Source organism: Cibotium barometz, chromosome 43, assembly GCF_041138505.1.
Source record: "Cibotium barometz isolate CiBa-2024 chromosome 43, ASM4113850v1, whole genome shotgun sequence".
In the NCBI taxonomy this organism is placed as follows: domain Eukaryota; kingdom Viridiplantae; phylum Streptophyta; class Polypodiopsida; order Cyatheales; family Cibotiaceae; genus Cibotium; species Cibotium barometz.
In genome coordinates this window covers 2,411,047-2,425,236 of record NC_141088.1, presented here as the reverse complement: position 1 = coordinate 2,425,236, position 14,190 = coordinate 2,411,047, and the positions used below count along the sequence as shown (strand labels likewise).

Sequence of the window (14,190 nt, the reverse complement as noted above, 5' to 3'; positions counted from 1 at the left end):
ATCATCCCGTAGGGCTTTGCGTTCTCAAAAATTGCATCTGAGGTTGTTTCGGGCTCCGTTTTTGCATTTCAAGTTCTGCACAGGTGTTTTCGTCATTTTCTGTAAAAATTTCAACAGTGCAATTTTCTGTAAAACAGGCATACGTATTCTATTGTGGACCGTGCTACATAGCACAAGTTGTTTTTTGTTCGGTCTTTGCTTCATTACAGGTAGCTTTTGCATCAGTTTCAGTCAGTGGCCATGGCTGATAATAGTAATGATGTATTTCGCATGTTGTCTGTTGATGACAAACTGGATGGAGACAGTAACTACCCACTTTGGGCATACATGATGCAGCATGTTTTGGTTGCAAAAGAAGTGTGGAACATTGTGCAGGGTATGGATGTACGTCCAGGTTCTGTGGATGTAGGATCTGTTGAGGATGTTACGGTTCTAGTAGCTCTACTGTTGTTGCTGTTTTACCCACTGCTGAACAAGCTCGTTGGGACGGTAAAGATACGCAGGCTCATGCCTTGATTGCACTTTCTGTCAAACGTAACATCACCCCACATATTCATTCAGCTAAAACAGCAAAACTGGCTTGGGATATTCTAGCTGGTTTGTATGCAGGTCGTAATAACGAGGCAAAAATCTCTTACCTACGTAAAGAGCTAGAATCGAAGATTATGTAGGAAGATGATGACGAATGTTTTTCTTGCTGAGATTAAAGATCTCAAGGAACAGTTGATTTTGATTATTCCTGATCATTCTCTTGTGCAGACTGTTCTTGATGCTTTACCTGAGTCATATCAGACTTTTGCTTCCACGTGGAGACTTGTTTTACTGAGGACAGACTTGATGTTGTCAAGTATGATAATTTAGTCAACAAGCTCTTGCAAGAAGTGCAGTCCAGGCAAAACAGGGCTAGAGGCAGCGTGCAGTTGATCAGGCATTTATTGCTACCCAGTAGAAAAGAAGTGGTAAGGCAGCCCCTTCCACTGTTTCTTCTCCTATTAATAGGTCTGCAACTTCTTCTCCTTCCACAGGTAACAACAATAAGTCTGAGAAGGCTCTTGATAAAGGCAAGAAAAAGATCAGGTGCAACTATTGTAAGGCAAATGATCATGTCATTAAGAATTGCCCTAAGCTAAAGGCTAAAGAGGCAAAGAAGAAAGAGTCAAATGCAGCCACAATAGCGGATGCTTCTACAAATAGCAGCCACAATAGCGGATGCTTCTACAAATGCAGATTCTGCAAATGTTGTGCAGGATACAGAATGGGCATTTAGCGTGTATTGCCAATATGACCCATCTGTACATGATGCATGTTTGGCAGTTTCTGTTGACTCTCATGTATGGTATTTTGACAATGGTGCTACAAAGCACATTACCTCGCATCGTGATATGTTCACTTCTCTTGAGGCTGTCCCTAATGGGAATACTGTCACATGTGCCAATAATGCTTCCTACCCAGTAAAGGGCATTGGTAAAATTATGCTTACTGCTGCAAATGGCAGCGCTTTCACACTTTCAGATGCTTTGTATGTGCCAGGGATAAAGAAGAATCTATTGTCTGTCTCTGCACTTGCTAGACTTGGACTTGTAGTCAAATTTGTGGATGACAGATGTATTGTTCATGATTTGACTTCTGGTGATACGATTATTATATCTGGCACCTTGTTTCGTGGGCTGTATAGGCTCAATTTTTATGACAAGTGTGTGGAAGATTCAACAAATGCAGTTTCTGATGAAAAGGCAGTTTCAGATGCAAAACTATGGCATGCTCGTTTTGGTCATCTAAACTTTGCTAGTTTGCTGCGTTTGCAGAAATTTGATATGGTTGCTTCATTGCCCCCTCTTGAGGCACCGTTGAAACATGTTTGTGAAGGCTGTATTTTGGGCAAAATGTAGCGTTCTGCGTTTCCAAAGGATGGTTCTGTGCGAGCCACTCGCAAATTGCAACTTGTACATAGTAATGTATGTGGGCCTATGCAAACTCCGTCATTTGGTAAACACTTGTACTTCATGACTTTCATTGATGATTACTCAAGGTATATCCACTGAAGGCAAAGTCCGAAGTGTTTTTGTGCTTCAAACAATTTTTGCTTATGGTTGAAAATGTATCCAATTGTAATGTGGGCAGGAGTACATGTCTAAAGAGTTTGATGCATTTCTGGCTAGTAGTGGGATAAAACACCAATGTACAGTGCCGTATACCCCTCAACAAAATGGTGTTGCTGAGAGAAAAAATAGGTCACTTATGGAGATGGCACGATGTATAGTCAAGAGCCAAGCTTTGCCACATGCATTGTGGCTTGAGGCTGTCATGTGTGCTGCATATGTACTCAACAGGCCTTGCAGTCTATTACTCTATACGAAGCTTGGCATGGCAAGAAGCCTTCTATTGGTCACTTGCGTGTCTTTGGTTGCTTGGCTTATGCTTTAGTGCCTATGCAACAACGCAGAAAATTGGATGATAAGGCTGTCAAATGCATTTTTGTTGGTTACAGTGCTGAAAGCAAGGGTTACAGATTGTATCATCTGCAGTCAAAGTGTATCCTGATTAGTCGAGATGTTGTTTTTGTGGAAGATGCTGTATAGCCTTTGTTATCATGTGCCAAAGAGATAGGTGTGAGCTCACGGGATGTATTTGATACGCTGTTGCCTCTGTTTACAGGTGGGAATTCAAATGTAAGTCCTAATGAGGCAAATATTCAGCATATGCAGATTTGATACGCTGTTGCCTCTGTTTACAGGTGGGAATTCAAATGTAAGTCCTAATGAGGCAAATATTCAGCATATGCAGATTTCAAACGACATCATAGATCAGCCTATTTCTGATACAGATTTACAGGATGTAATCTATGAGGATAGGGCTGAAAATGAGCAGGATAGAGGTATGCCTAAATGGCTGGTGCAAACCTTGCGTGATAGTAAAATTGATGCACCTATGTCTAGTCGTACTCGTTCATGTTTTCAGCATGCCTCTTATGCATCAGATTGTTATGCTTTGGCTGTGTCTAGTATGTGTGAAGAGGAAGAACCTCTTTCATTTGATGAGGTTCTAATGCTTCCTCCTTAGCCTTCTCCCCTGACCATGTACTTGCCAAATTCAAGGGGATGTATATATATAGCTTCATACACAGAAGAGAAAAGAAAAGAAAAGAAAAGCAAAAAATAGTAAAAAGAGCAAGAGCATGTTAAAAACAGAAATATCCGTATATACAATCAAGAACTAGATTGACCTGTCATAAACCTACTGATGCTATATCTGTGTTTGCAGATATGGCAGATGCACGTCATCATACACTTCATCCACTCCTACCTTTGATGAGAGGTATCATCTGTACCTTTCTCAGATATTTCACATGTGCTATCCTGTAATTGAAACTGAATGGGATCATATAGATGTACTAGCCAGAGAGGAAAATGTTGAGGAATTAGAATGGCTAATTCGCATATTGACCATGACTGACCCCTACTCCGTAGAGGAAATATCCCCGATAGCCCAATGCTTTTCTTTTCCACAAGATGACTATCCTCGCATGGTTACATTTTTGATGAGTTTATGTGGATGGGAAAATGAAAAGGAAATATCTGACAATGATGAATGGACGGATGAAACTCATGGCACTACTGAGGTTGACTTTATTTGTTTGGATGATGCGGATAGAGGCTTAGCCTTAGGGCTAGAGCCAGGACTCTACAACATCCTCTTACCGTATCCTCAGTAGTAGTGTGGTGACTAGTAGGTAGGTTAGTGTTTGCAAGTTTTTTCTAGTTTAGATTCCTTAAACAAGTCTTGAAATTTTCACACTGATGTGCCTCTCGAGGTATAGTGCTTGTTAGTTGATTGTACAGGTTGAAAAGTTTGAGGTGGGTTCGCTTTCAAGTCCTGAGACTGCCGCAACGTTCATCAAAATATATCTACATCAAATTGCAAGCTGTCTCGTCAAATCAAGGAGATCTCCAATTACAGGTGTAATTCTTCCATACCCACTCTCTTTCGTTTTTACTGTTCAATCAATTGCATAAACTATAATGCATGACCACAAGGAAATTGTCAATGTACTACTTAGTTTTTGAAGTTGCTTGCATGCTAGTGTAGATCATTAATGAGCTTAACTTTATTGGAAATATTCCTAGGCAGCATGACGTCTTTAGTTAACCTTGGAATACGATTGTCTTAGGTCTAGGGTCAAACCATCTTAATGTTTGACACCTGGCCATGTGTGTGTTGACCTCTAGGACATAGCTATTACCTCTTTGTCAAAAGGATGTAAGACAAATTATAGTTCAGGAGCGAAGATCAAAAGAAATAGATTTTAAAAAAAAAGCCTACAATAAATGGCAATACAAGTCTATGATGTGCTTTAATGTTGGCCTATCGCCTTATTGATACTTGGTAGGCGAGGAGTATTCTACTCCAAACCGATGCCTTGGTTGGTAGGGGGTAGCCTTGCCTAAAGTAAGCTAATATATTCCTGGATAATGCCTTGTGTTAAACATGGTACCAGGATCGATGTTAGTTTTGCCTTAGGAAGGTCGCCATTGTGTGTAAAAATTGTCACGTGCATAAAAAAAAAATTTTTAAAGGCAAAAGGCTCCTGTAACTCTAATGTTTCTTGTGTCCCTAGACTCGTGGTATTAACTTGTTCTTAGAGTAGACACAGTGTGGTCATCTGTTTATTTATTAAGCTTGGTTATTTTCCTTGACTTAGGCCAGTTATAAACCTTGATTAACCTTTGACAACTTGCTAAATCTTGATTTACTTTCAATAATTTTAAACTCCTATTAATTTGCTACACTAGCTCATTCAGGTGACCCTTAAACTAAGTTCTCATAGCAACATCCATTGTGGTCTAACATGTTTGAATTTATACACTTTATATCTTTGGAATTCCAGCATACTTTCACTCTACTTCCCTGTTTTGCAGATGGTCCACCACAACAACCCTATCGAGCTTACAATATCATAGCTTCCGAGGACAGAATCTACATCAGGAAGGGGGGCATGTTAACCCATGACGGACATTGAGACATACTATGTTTTACGTCATTAATTTAAATATTCTGAGTCATGGGCCGGGCTTGTCGGCACCATATGTTAAGGATAAAGGGATTGGGTGATCGCCAATGAGAGGCGCACCTTGAATATCAGTAGGATAACGGTTAGGGTCGGCCGGCCATGTATGGGCGCCCAAGTGTGAACGGCCAAGTCACCTATAAGAGTCAAATGTAACCCTAAAATCCTCATTCTCATGTGTTGTGAATACAAGAGTGCTCTTGCCTTATCTCTTTGGTTTCCTTCTCCTACGTGTGTGAGAGAGAGAGAGAGAGTGAGAGAGCGATCGAGCACTGTGTAGCGCCACAGCGGCAGAGAGGCGGTAGAGCGGTGACGGCGGCTCCTTCTTCACGGCTGTGACGCGGGAATCCTTCAAGGCGGCGGTTGAGCGGTGAGTGACACACCCTTTGGCATTCTGTTTGAGCTTCCTTCCGTGGTTGTATGCTTGCAGCCATTCGTGGCTCGCATACGGTGTCCGGCAAGTCCCCAGCTACGACCTGTGCGGCAAAAGTGCACAATCAAATCAACTGAAATTTAAAACACTTAACAAAATTAAAAATACTTAGCTCAAGAGACCATATTGGGTGCAATCTTCCCCCCTCTTGTGCGTGGCCTCTCCCCACACAAGAGTATTTCTTTATTAGCTTTCTTTCCACCAAAATTAGGCCATAGCTCCCAAAATATACAAGATGTGCTTTTTAGAGAGCACGGCACTCTTCTTTTACAAAAATAGAGTGTCAAATATTGGGACTAGGGTAAAGCCATAGGCTTTAATAAATTCCACATAAATAAATGTATCTTTCCTAAAGTTCAAAATGGAAAAATCATTTGCTAAGGTTACAAGCTACTATGCTTGCCAAAAATGAAATGTGATGAACCAAGACATTTCTTCCAAAGTAAACTCTTCAATTCCCATAGTCTTCATCACCTGAAAATATAAGCCCAACTAATTATTAAATTAATCCCACAAATATTAAACAGGCACAAATCATCACCAACTCATGACTACCAGGCGTAAGTACCCCAGGAATCACCCTGCCATACAAACCTAACTGAAATAATCATAGGTGGCCTCAAACATACGTCATATACCGCACGTATTAATATTTATAGTGGTATCACCCACGATATTAACCTAGCCGGCATGACGCAAGAGTAATCTAGGCGTCCCCAAATTACTCAAGAGGGGATAAATAATATTTTTCTAGAGGACTTAAAATATATTCTCATGACAATTTGGCATACTCTTCTTTCTAGCCATGGTTACTTCTCTTCCGCATACTAGATTCTAGTTTGGAATGGAGACTACAATGTGAATCTTGCTTCAAAAGATAGAGTCAAGACACTTACATTACGTGCATGAAGTCATGCTTATAATATCCCCATTACGTCATCATCTTTTCATAACTCCATGTTTCCGAACAAAATTGGCAAAGCCTCTTACCAATAGACTTTAAAAAACAAAGGATAACAACAACACACCCAATCATAAGCCACATTATGCATTTCCAGCCTTCAATTAGCATCCATAAGCATCATTACACATCCAATGGCATTGAGGAAGCCAAGAATACTTGCAAATGCTTCCAACTTTACCAAGAAGGCTTGCTTCAGCTCCTAATCTTGTAAGTCACATGAATGTTCATCCAATGCTTGCAAGAAACATGATAATGCTATGGATTTTTTTGAAAAGCTTCATGAAATCCATCACATATTGTCAAATCAAGTGCTAATCAAGACATTGGTACTCAAATCAAGTGCTAATCAAGACATTGGTACTCAATCTTGCAAGATTGTTATCATTAAACACCATTACAAGCATGATACAATATGCAAGTAAAAGCCTCTCTTTGTGGAAGAAACATGAAGCATTATAGCTATGGAAGGTAGGGTCTCAAGAAGCACAATGAAGCACCCAAGAACCAAGATATAGGTCAACAAGGCCAACAAATGGTAAAAACCAAGATATAGGTCAACAAGGCCAACAAATGGTAAAAACCACTCACCAAAGCTTGCACACAAGCTATTGAAGCTTTCTTTACACATGATAGAGAGAATTATGGCCATCAAAATTGCCTATTAGCTTTGAAGCCGTTTCTTAAAATTGCCTTCTCTTTACGATTTGATCTTGCCAAGATTAGAGTCCAAAAGGCTTGAATCAATCCCTCATAAACCTAGGTAGGCTTGGTGAGACTTGAGAGAGGCTAGGGTAAGTGAAAATGGCCAAAATGTGGAAGAAAAATTAAAAATTTGGAAAAAAATTAAAAAAATACTTTAGGCTTGTTTTAAGCAATATAAGTCAAGATTGGGCTCAATAACGCTCAAGAGAATTCTCTACTAAGCATTGGAAAGCTTGCGGTGAGGTAGGGTTTGTAAATGGTTCAAGAAAATTTTTCTAAACTTAGAGAAAAATGTAAAAATTCAAAAATTAGGACTTATGTGTATAATAGATCAAGATCCAAGCTCCAATACCAATGCAAGAGAGAGGGGAATGCACTCATTATATGCAGTACCATATGTTTACACTCTATAAACTCTTGTGGGAGTACCACCATGGAATCTTACTTGAAGTAAGACAATGATTAATCTTTGATTAGTAAAGTGATTAGTTACATGATTAAGCTCATATCTGTTTTTTATACTAGAGCTCCATTACACAACACTACATTATTTATGTCCACCCTTGTGGCCTTGGCCCTTTGCCCTATGTCCATACCAATTATTCATATCCCTTGGCCTTTAGCCATATATGTATATACAAATTAAGAGTAGGACCGCTGCAACCCATGCAAATCATTCCTCCATGGTGGTCTTGGTGGTCATTCCACCAATACAAGGCGTGGACCGCTTCCCCTAATCATAACGTGTGATTTGCTTCTACATACTACTTAATTTTGAAGGGTCCTAGCCATTTCCACAACACCTTGCACCAATCACAAGGTGTGGACCACTTTCACCATACTACTTAATTTTAAAGGGTCTCATCCATTTCTACAACAGAAAGAGGCCTTGCATGAAGAACTTCTACGTTGCCTACACCTTTGTTGCCACCTCAACAAGCTACCTCTACCACACCAGGGCTACCCAAAGCTTCTCACCAATATACCATGCATCCGGCGGATCAATCCTGAACCATACCACTTGTATACCAAACTTCATATGGCATATCCTGGACCATCCACAGCTTTCCACCCCAACAATAGCTTCACCATCCACTTAGGTGATGTGAGGATACGATCAAGGGGATATGTTAGCCACTCCGTAGGTGAACATGGTTTCACCCGCTGGAGTTACTATAAGGAGCTTTGCCATCTTTTCCAAACAGGTGCTTCTCTTTTGTAAGATGACATTGAAACATATAGAATAGCCTTACCTTGTGCTTAATGTAAATAGGGAAAGTCTTAGGACTTTGTGTATATACTTGCTTAAGACTAGTAATAGAGGTTAGACCATTTGTAAGTTTTGGCTGACCTAGTGTGAAAACTAGTCATTTGTATATAAGGGTCACTTTTTACAACAAGCAATACACAATCATTCCTTTGCATTAGTTTACTTTTGAGCTCTCTTCTTTCCTGTTCCTACTTGCTTACATGCCATTGAATCTTGCTTGCTCGATGGATGCATGCTAGATAGGTTTGATTGTAGGTTGCCTTCTTGCATTAGCTTTCCCTCCATTCCTCACTTGTTGTGAGATTGAAGAACCACCTCTTTTTGACTCCATCTAGGCATAGAGAGCTCTCCGTTCACCCCTTTAGAAAAGGAGCATTCCAATGTGACAACAGAGTGAGGATGCAATGCTAGCACACCACCCACATAGGGAAGTTGCAATTTGTGGCTCTAAGAAAAGACCCAACAACACATGCTTTGGCAAGGCCAAGGTAAGCTCTTGACTTATAGATGTGGGCATCCTATGATTTTTGCTATCTTTGTTGGTTTCCAAACATCAGAATGCACCACATCAAAAGGCTTTTGACTTATATGGTTATTATATGGAGAAATATATGCTTAGCCTGCTTGCCCACCAATTGACACGCTTCACATACTATGTGCATTCCATCCACTTTAATTTTTTGCAAACCTATAACAATAGTTTGGGCACACTACATATTCTTCAACTGTTGAATATTAACATGTTCAATGCATTTATGCTAAGTATCAATGTTAGCAATCACACCTCTTGTACCATAAGTGTAAACATTGCCACCTTCACTTTAGGCATGCTTACATATAATGTAAACATTCTACCAACTCTAGTGACATTGGATATTGAAATCCTCCACATAACATTCATAAGGATTAAACCTCACTCACTGACCATCCTACTCAATCATCAAACCCACCAACAAAAACCACATTCTTAGTTATGTTTGGCACATAAAGCACATTAACAAGGTACTTCATTTTTCCATCCTACATAGACAGAGAAACTTTACCAACACGTGTAATAGAATATGAAATACACACAATGGTTTAGTTGTGTTCCAATCAGCAAGCTCCACCACAAGGCTTGTGCTTACGAATGCCTACAAGTGTTGGTCTTCCAGAGGCCTCCTAACATCCTTGGTGATTATGGTGACCCCAGCACCAGACCATGGAGATTGTCATTCCTTTGTAAATGATAGATAACATGGACATTCACGCCACTTTAAAAATAGTATTCCAACTTGTGCACGGGTACTTTTGGCTATCTTTTTTAGTTTTAGGTAAAAGAATGCTTAATGTGGGCACGGCTCATCCTCCTCTTCAATTTCAAACTATATGAACTCTTAGATTCCCATTCATCTTGTTTAATAAAGTCTCCAAATTTGAGAAATTCATTGCAAGTGATTTTACATCTCGAACATTCAGGCTTTGGAAGATGTGGCATCTCCTATCTCTTTCCTCTCTTGCATAGTCTACAATTTCTATTACCTCACAAAGTAGCATGCATTGAGGGTGCTGATCCTAAGTTATGTTTGCCCCAAACTAACCATAGCCAAGTACTAGCCCCAAAACTACAATTGTAGTAATCGAGACATGTCTCTTTTGTAATAATATTAGGGACAAGCATGCCTAAAATTGGCCATGGCCAAGTAGCCCGAACACCATATGTACAACAGTCAAGACATGTCTCATTTGTCGTATTGTTAGGGTTAAGCATTCTATAAAACACTCAATAGCAACAATAAGCACACACATTACAAGCATTAGTCCCACCTTCACTATGAAACCAAGTTTCAATTTATCTCCTTTTGGATATGTCTATGTTTTGTAGTACTAATAGAGATAAGCATACACCACTATGCAACAAGCACACATAGTGAAGGATGTGAGGAATGGTAAAGAAATAATGATAAGAACTACCTCAAACCCAAGGTTCTAGAAGTCACATGATGTGTCCTTAGGAGTCTGGTGAGCTTATCTAACACCTCGAGTCTCATGTCACAAGGCTTTTTGTGGACTCATGTCTTATATCTCATGTCTCACAAGACTAGTTCGAACTTAATTTTTTATGAAAAAAGTCCTCCATATTTTTATTTTATGAAATACACACACCTGGGCATGGATTCCAACTGTCTAGGGCCAAATTCCTAAGTGAAGATAGATAAATAATTATTTGGTAAAAATTGTACTTCATGCTCTAATAATTACAAAAAAACAAGAATTTTTCTTAACAATTAATGTCTATACAAATTGTATAAGACATGGATAGATGTCCTTACCAATCTTAATACATGACTAATTGACTGATACAATATAAGGTATGACTATTCTCACACTCAAGCTCACGTCTCGATTAACTTACATCTTATGTCTGGTATAACTTGTGCTCAAATCTCATATCAACTATAGCTCCACACTCAAGTTTTTTACGCGTGTTACGGTGAGAACTCATATCTCCTACTCCACATCGATTTTTCAACACTTCTTACATGTGTATGGATTCAATAATGTTCTTAATCATGAGTGATGATATAAGTGATTAAGGATTTCTTGATTACTTTTAGTTACTTTTACATGCTTACCTAAAACTACCAATTTCAATAATACATAAACAAAATCAAAGAAAAGACAATCACCCTAATCCACTCAATTGGAACTCAAGGTTCGTGTTTCACTCTTTATCACACTAGCTAAGCTATTTCTTAGCTTAATGTAATCAAGTCAATCTCAAGGCTCAAATTTGATACAAACATAATGTTGATCTAATGCAAGGTCTTCAAAACAAACTCAAAACCAATAAACCTTCCAAATCAAACTCTCAAATTCTATGTTTTTTTAAGTGCAAACTTCCAATCAATACCAAGCAATATTGGATTATCTCTTAATATGTAAAAATAGACGCCAAACTTTTCCCCTTTAACATGGCCATATATGTTCAAGTCTAGAGCTTATCTAAGCATGTGTTGAAACAAGTGTCATTTGACAGACCATCTCATCCGTTCACATCTACCCATATCCATATCACATCACATCACATTTATTCACATTACATCTCATCCATTCACTAGCACATCTACCCTTGATTGTTCTACTCACATAATAAGAGCAACATACAATGTAATAAGGAAAATGCATGTTAGCTAATCACTATGCATTCATCTGGATTTCAGTCAGCCTGACTTTAATATTCAAAACCTTAATCACAAATTTTTTACTTGGGAAGCCCCTCCCAGAAATTTTGCCTCTGCGATGTAAATTCTCTATCTTTAAACACATTCACATTTTTGGATTGCTGAATTTACCCTTTTGAAGTACATGTGAATTATTTCTTTCTTTTTTCTATTGAAAAAAACTGTCAGCCATACGATAGCACTAGTAGGGACCTCAGGGCAAGATGGATCAATCTTAAGTCAAATCTTACACAGCTAACACCAATCAGAAAAAAGTAGGAACATATCCTCCTAGCATGAATAACAGCTGTGAGCAAATCTCACAGCCTTCTGCAATTAGAACACACAAGTCATAAATGCGAACAACCTCCAGTGGATGTTCATGCAAGCTAACATACAGTAGATGTATGTTGATATTTATGAGTCAAACAACCTACACTAAGCTCCACACAATTTCAAAACATAAAGATTAATCAGTCTTCAACCAGTCCCACAGCATATTCTGTATTTTCCTTGTTGCACCTTACCCACACACAACTTCTCCACTGCAAACATAGTGTACATTCTCCCACAACGACATGGAGATCGCCTCCAATAAATTCACTCACCAACCACTATTTCGATGGCATGATCACCATTATGAAAGCCTTCAACCAACCATCCTATCCACCATGCCATGCATCCGGATGCAAACCTTGCCTTTCCACATGGCTATAGTCATTAGAGGCATCTAAATTCATTGCACTACCTCCCAAGTGGACATCAACAAGGTTGAGATAGCAATTATTATTAACATTCGAACAGATTACGCATACCATATAGACCTAATAGGCAAACACCAGTAAAATATATGATCAAAAAAAGACATCATCCAATCATGCTCAATGCATCAAGTTGAGCTATCCCAAACACGCCGACAGATTAACATGACAATCCGAGAAAGTTGTTCCAAACATCCACATCACATCAATATGCCATTGCTTTGACACTCATTAGAAACCCACATGCAACCTACATACATAAATTATGTTGGTCATACTTCTTTTGACTGAAACAAAAGAGGGAAAATTGTCACTGCTAAAACATAAGCTGGAAGCTTGATAAGTCCATTCCACACTTGAAGCAAAAAGAAGACCTTTCTGAAGTCCGAACAGGGTTCTTCATCAATTAAGACCAGTCACCGATACTGCACATCCAAGAAAAAAGAGTGTTACATAAAGCTTTGAATACAGAACCACGCCTATATGTTGGTCTTATTGTGCATATGAAAATGTGCAAACAGAAAGGTGTACCAAAAGAGTTCTTTGACGAACTCTCTCTCTCTCCATCTCTCCCGCACATTATAAGCCCAGACACATGAGGTTCTGCTGCCTACTTTCATATAGGCACAGGGCCTATGTAGTAAATTGACCCTGTTTATCCTTTTATCAGCTACTCTTTTTCTTTTTCAATGTTATCTTCAAATCCAATTTACTCATACATCATATATAACAGCTTTTGAACCCTTTAGACGTTGATCTCTCTCTCTCTCTCTCTCTCTCTCTCTCTCTCTCTCTCTCTCACAAGGAGGGGGGCTGTGTGCGCTTGAAGGCATTATTCTGTATGTGCCTGTGGAGGCTACCTCTTGAGTTCAAGTCCACTCTCGCACCATGTCTACGCAGCATGTAGGCTGCTCATCCTGCGCCGACTCTTTACGATGTATGGGGGAGAGAGAGAGAGAGAGAGAGAGACAGAGAGAGAGAGAGATCAAAGGTAGCAATACCTTGACGAAGCCAATGTCCTTGGAGTAGATCCGGAAGCACTGACGGCAACACATGAGGTTGTACTTGCGCACCAGGCCATGAACGTTGCCGCAGACGCGGCTGCATAACAGAAATACTAATCTGTGAGTGTTTAGGTGAAGAGCAAAAGTATATGGTAACGATCGAAACCGCACAACAATGCATTTGTTAGGGTTAAGGTTAGGGCTACGACTAGGGCTAGGGTTCAACAGAAACGGAAAGACGAAACGAAGTACTTACCAGGCCCGCGAGCCGGCACCATACTTCTTCGGATGCGAGTTCCACACAGCTGCGTGCCCCATCCCAGCGCTCTCACACACTCACTCGTACCAGAGGGAAAGACAAGCGAGAGCACAAAGATAAGACGCTGGAGCCCTAGTGACAATAAACACTCCTCCCAAACCCTAAGGGCCTACAAACACTCCTCATCACTCACAAACCCTAGAGAATTGCATTAGATCTTCAATCGAAATTTAATTTACCAAGTCGCGAGCAGCGATACGAAATTACGTTGTGATAACGGGCGGATGTACGAGTGTACGGACGTTGCAAATTAGGGTTTTACTAGTCCTCTCTCTCCTTACACCTCTTCTAGGGTTTCCTCGTCACTCAACTGAGAAGTGCGGAAGGTCCTTTATCTGTCTCGATGGCCGCGCATGGCCAGAGGGACTCCAGCCAGGTTCGGTAGCCTCGGTTGGAGCGAAACCAGGCGTCAACTCGTCTCCTTCAACATCGAGATCCGATCTTCTAATGACGAGAGCCCCACAACCAA

The 14,190-nt window shown here is 39.9% G+C and overlaps 1 protein-coding gene across 1 annotated transcript; it reads right to left on the bottom strand.

The window, feature by feature from the left end:
* Nucleotides 1-12,465: 12,465 nt before the first annotated feature.
* LOC147613417 (small ribosomal subunit protein uS14-like) lies at nt 12,466-13,853 on the bottom strand. The gene is made up of 3 exons (XM_086781350.1): nt 13,659-13,853; nt 13,400-13,499; nt 12,466-12,823 (listed from the first exon to the last, which is right to left on the bottom strand). The coding sequence occupies exons 1-3, from the start codon at nt 13,718-13,720 to the stop codon at nt 12,815-12,817; spliced, it is 171 nt and encodes a 56-aa protein (XP_086637476.1). The 5' UTR covers nt 13,721-13,853; the 3' UTR covers nt 12,466-12,814.
* Between the last annotated feature and the right edge of the window lie 337 nt (nt 13,854-14,190).

Bases quoted from the DNA above. Each gene is read 5' to 3' on its own strand.
- LOC147613417 (XM_086781350.1), bottom strand. From the start codon at position 13,720: ATGGGGCACGCAGCTGTGTGGAACTCGCATCCGAAGAAGTATGGTGCC. The intron at 13,500-13,658 runs GTAAGTACTTCG...TCTGTTATGCAG, and splicing joins GGTGCCGGCTCGCGGGCCTG to CCGCGTCTGCGGCAACGTTC.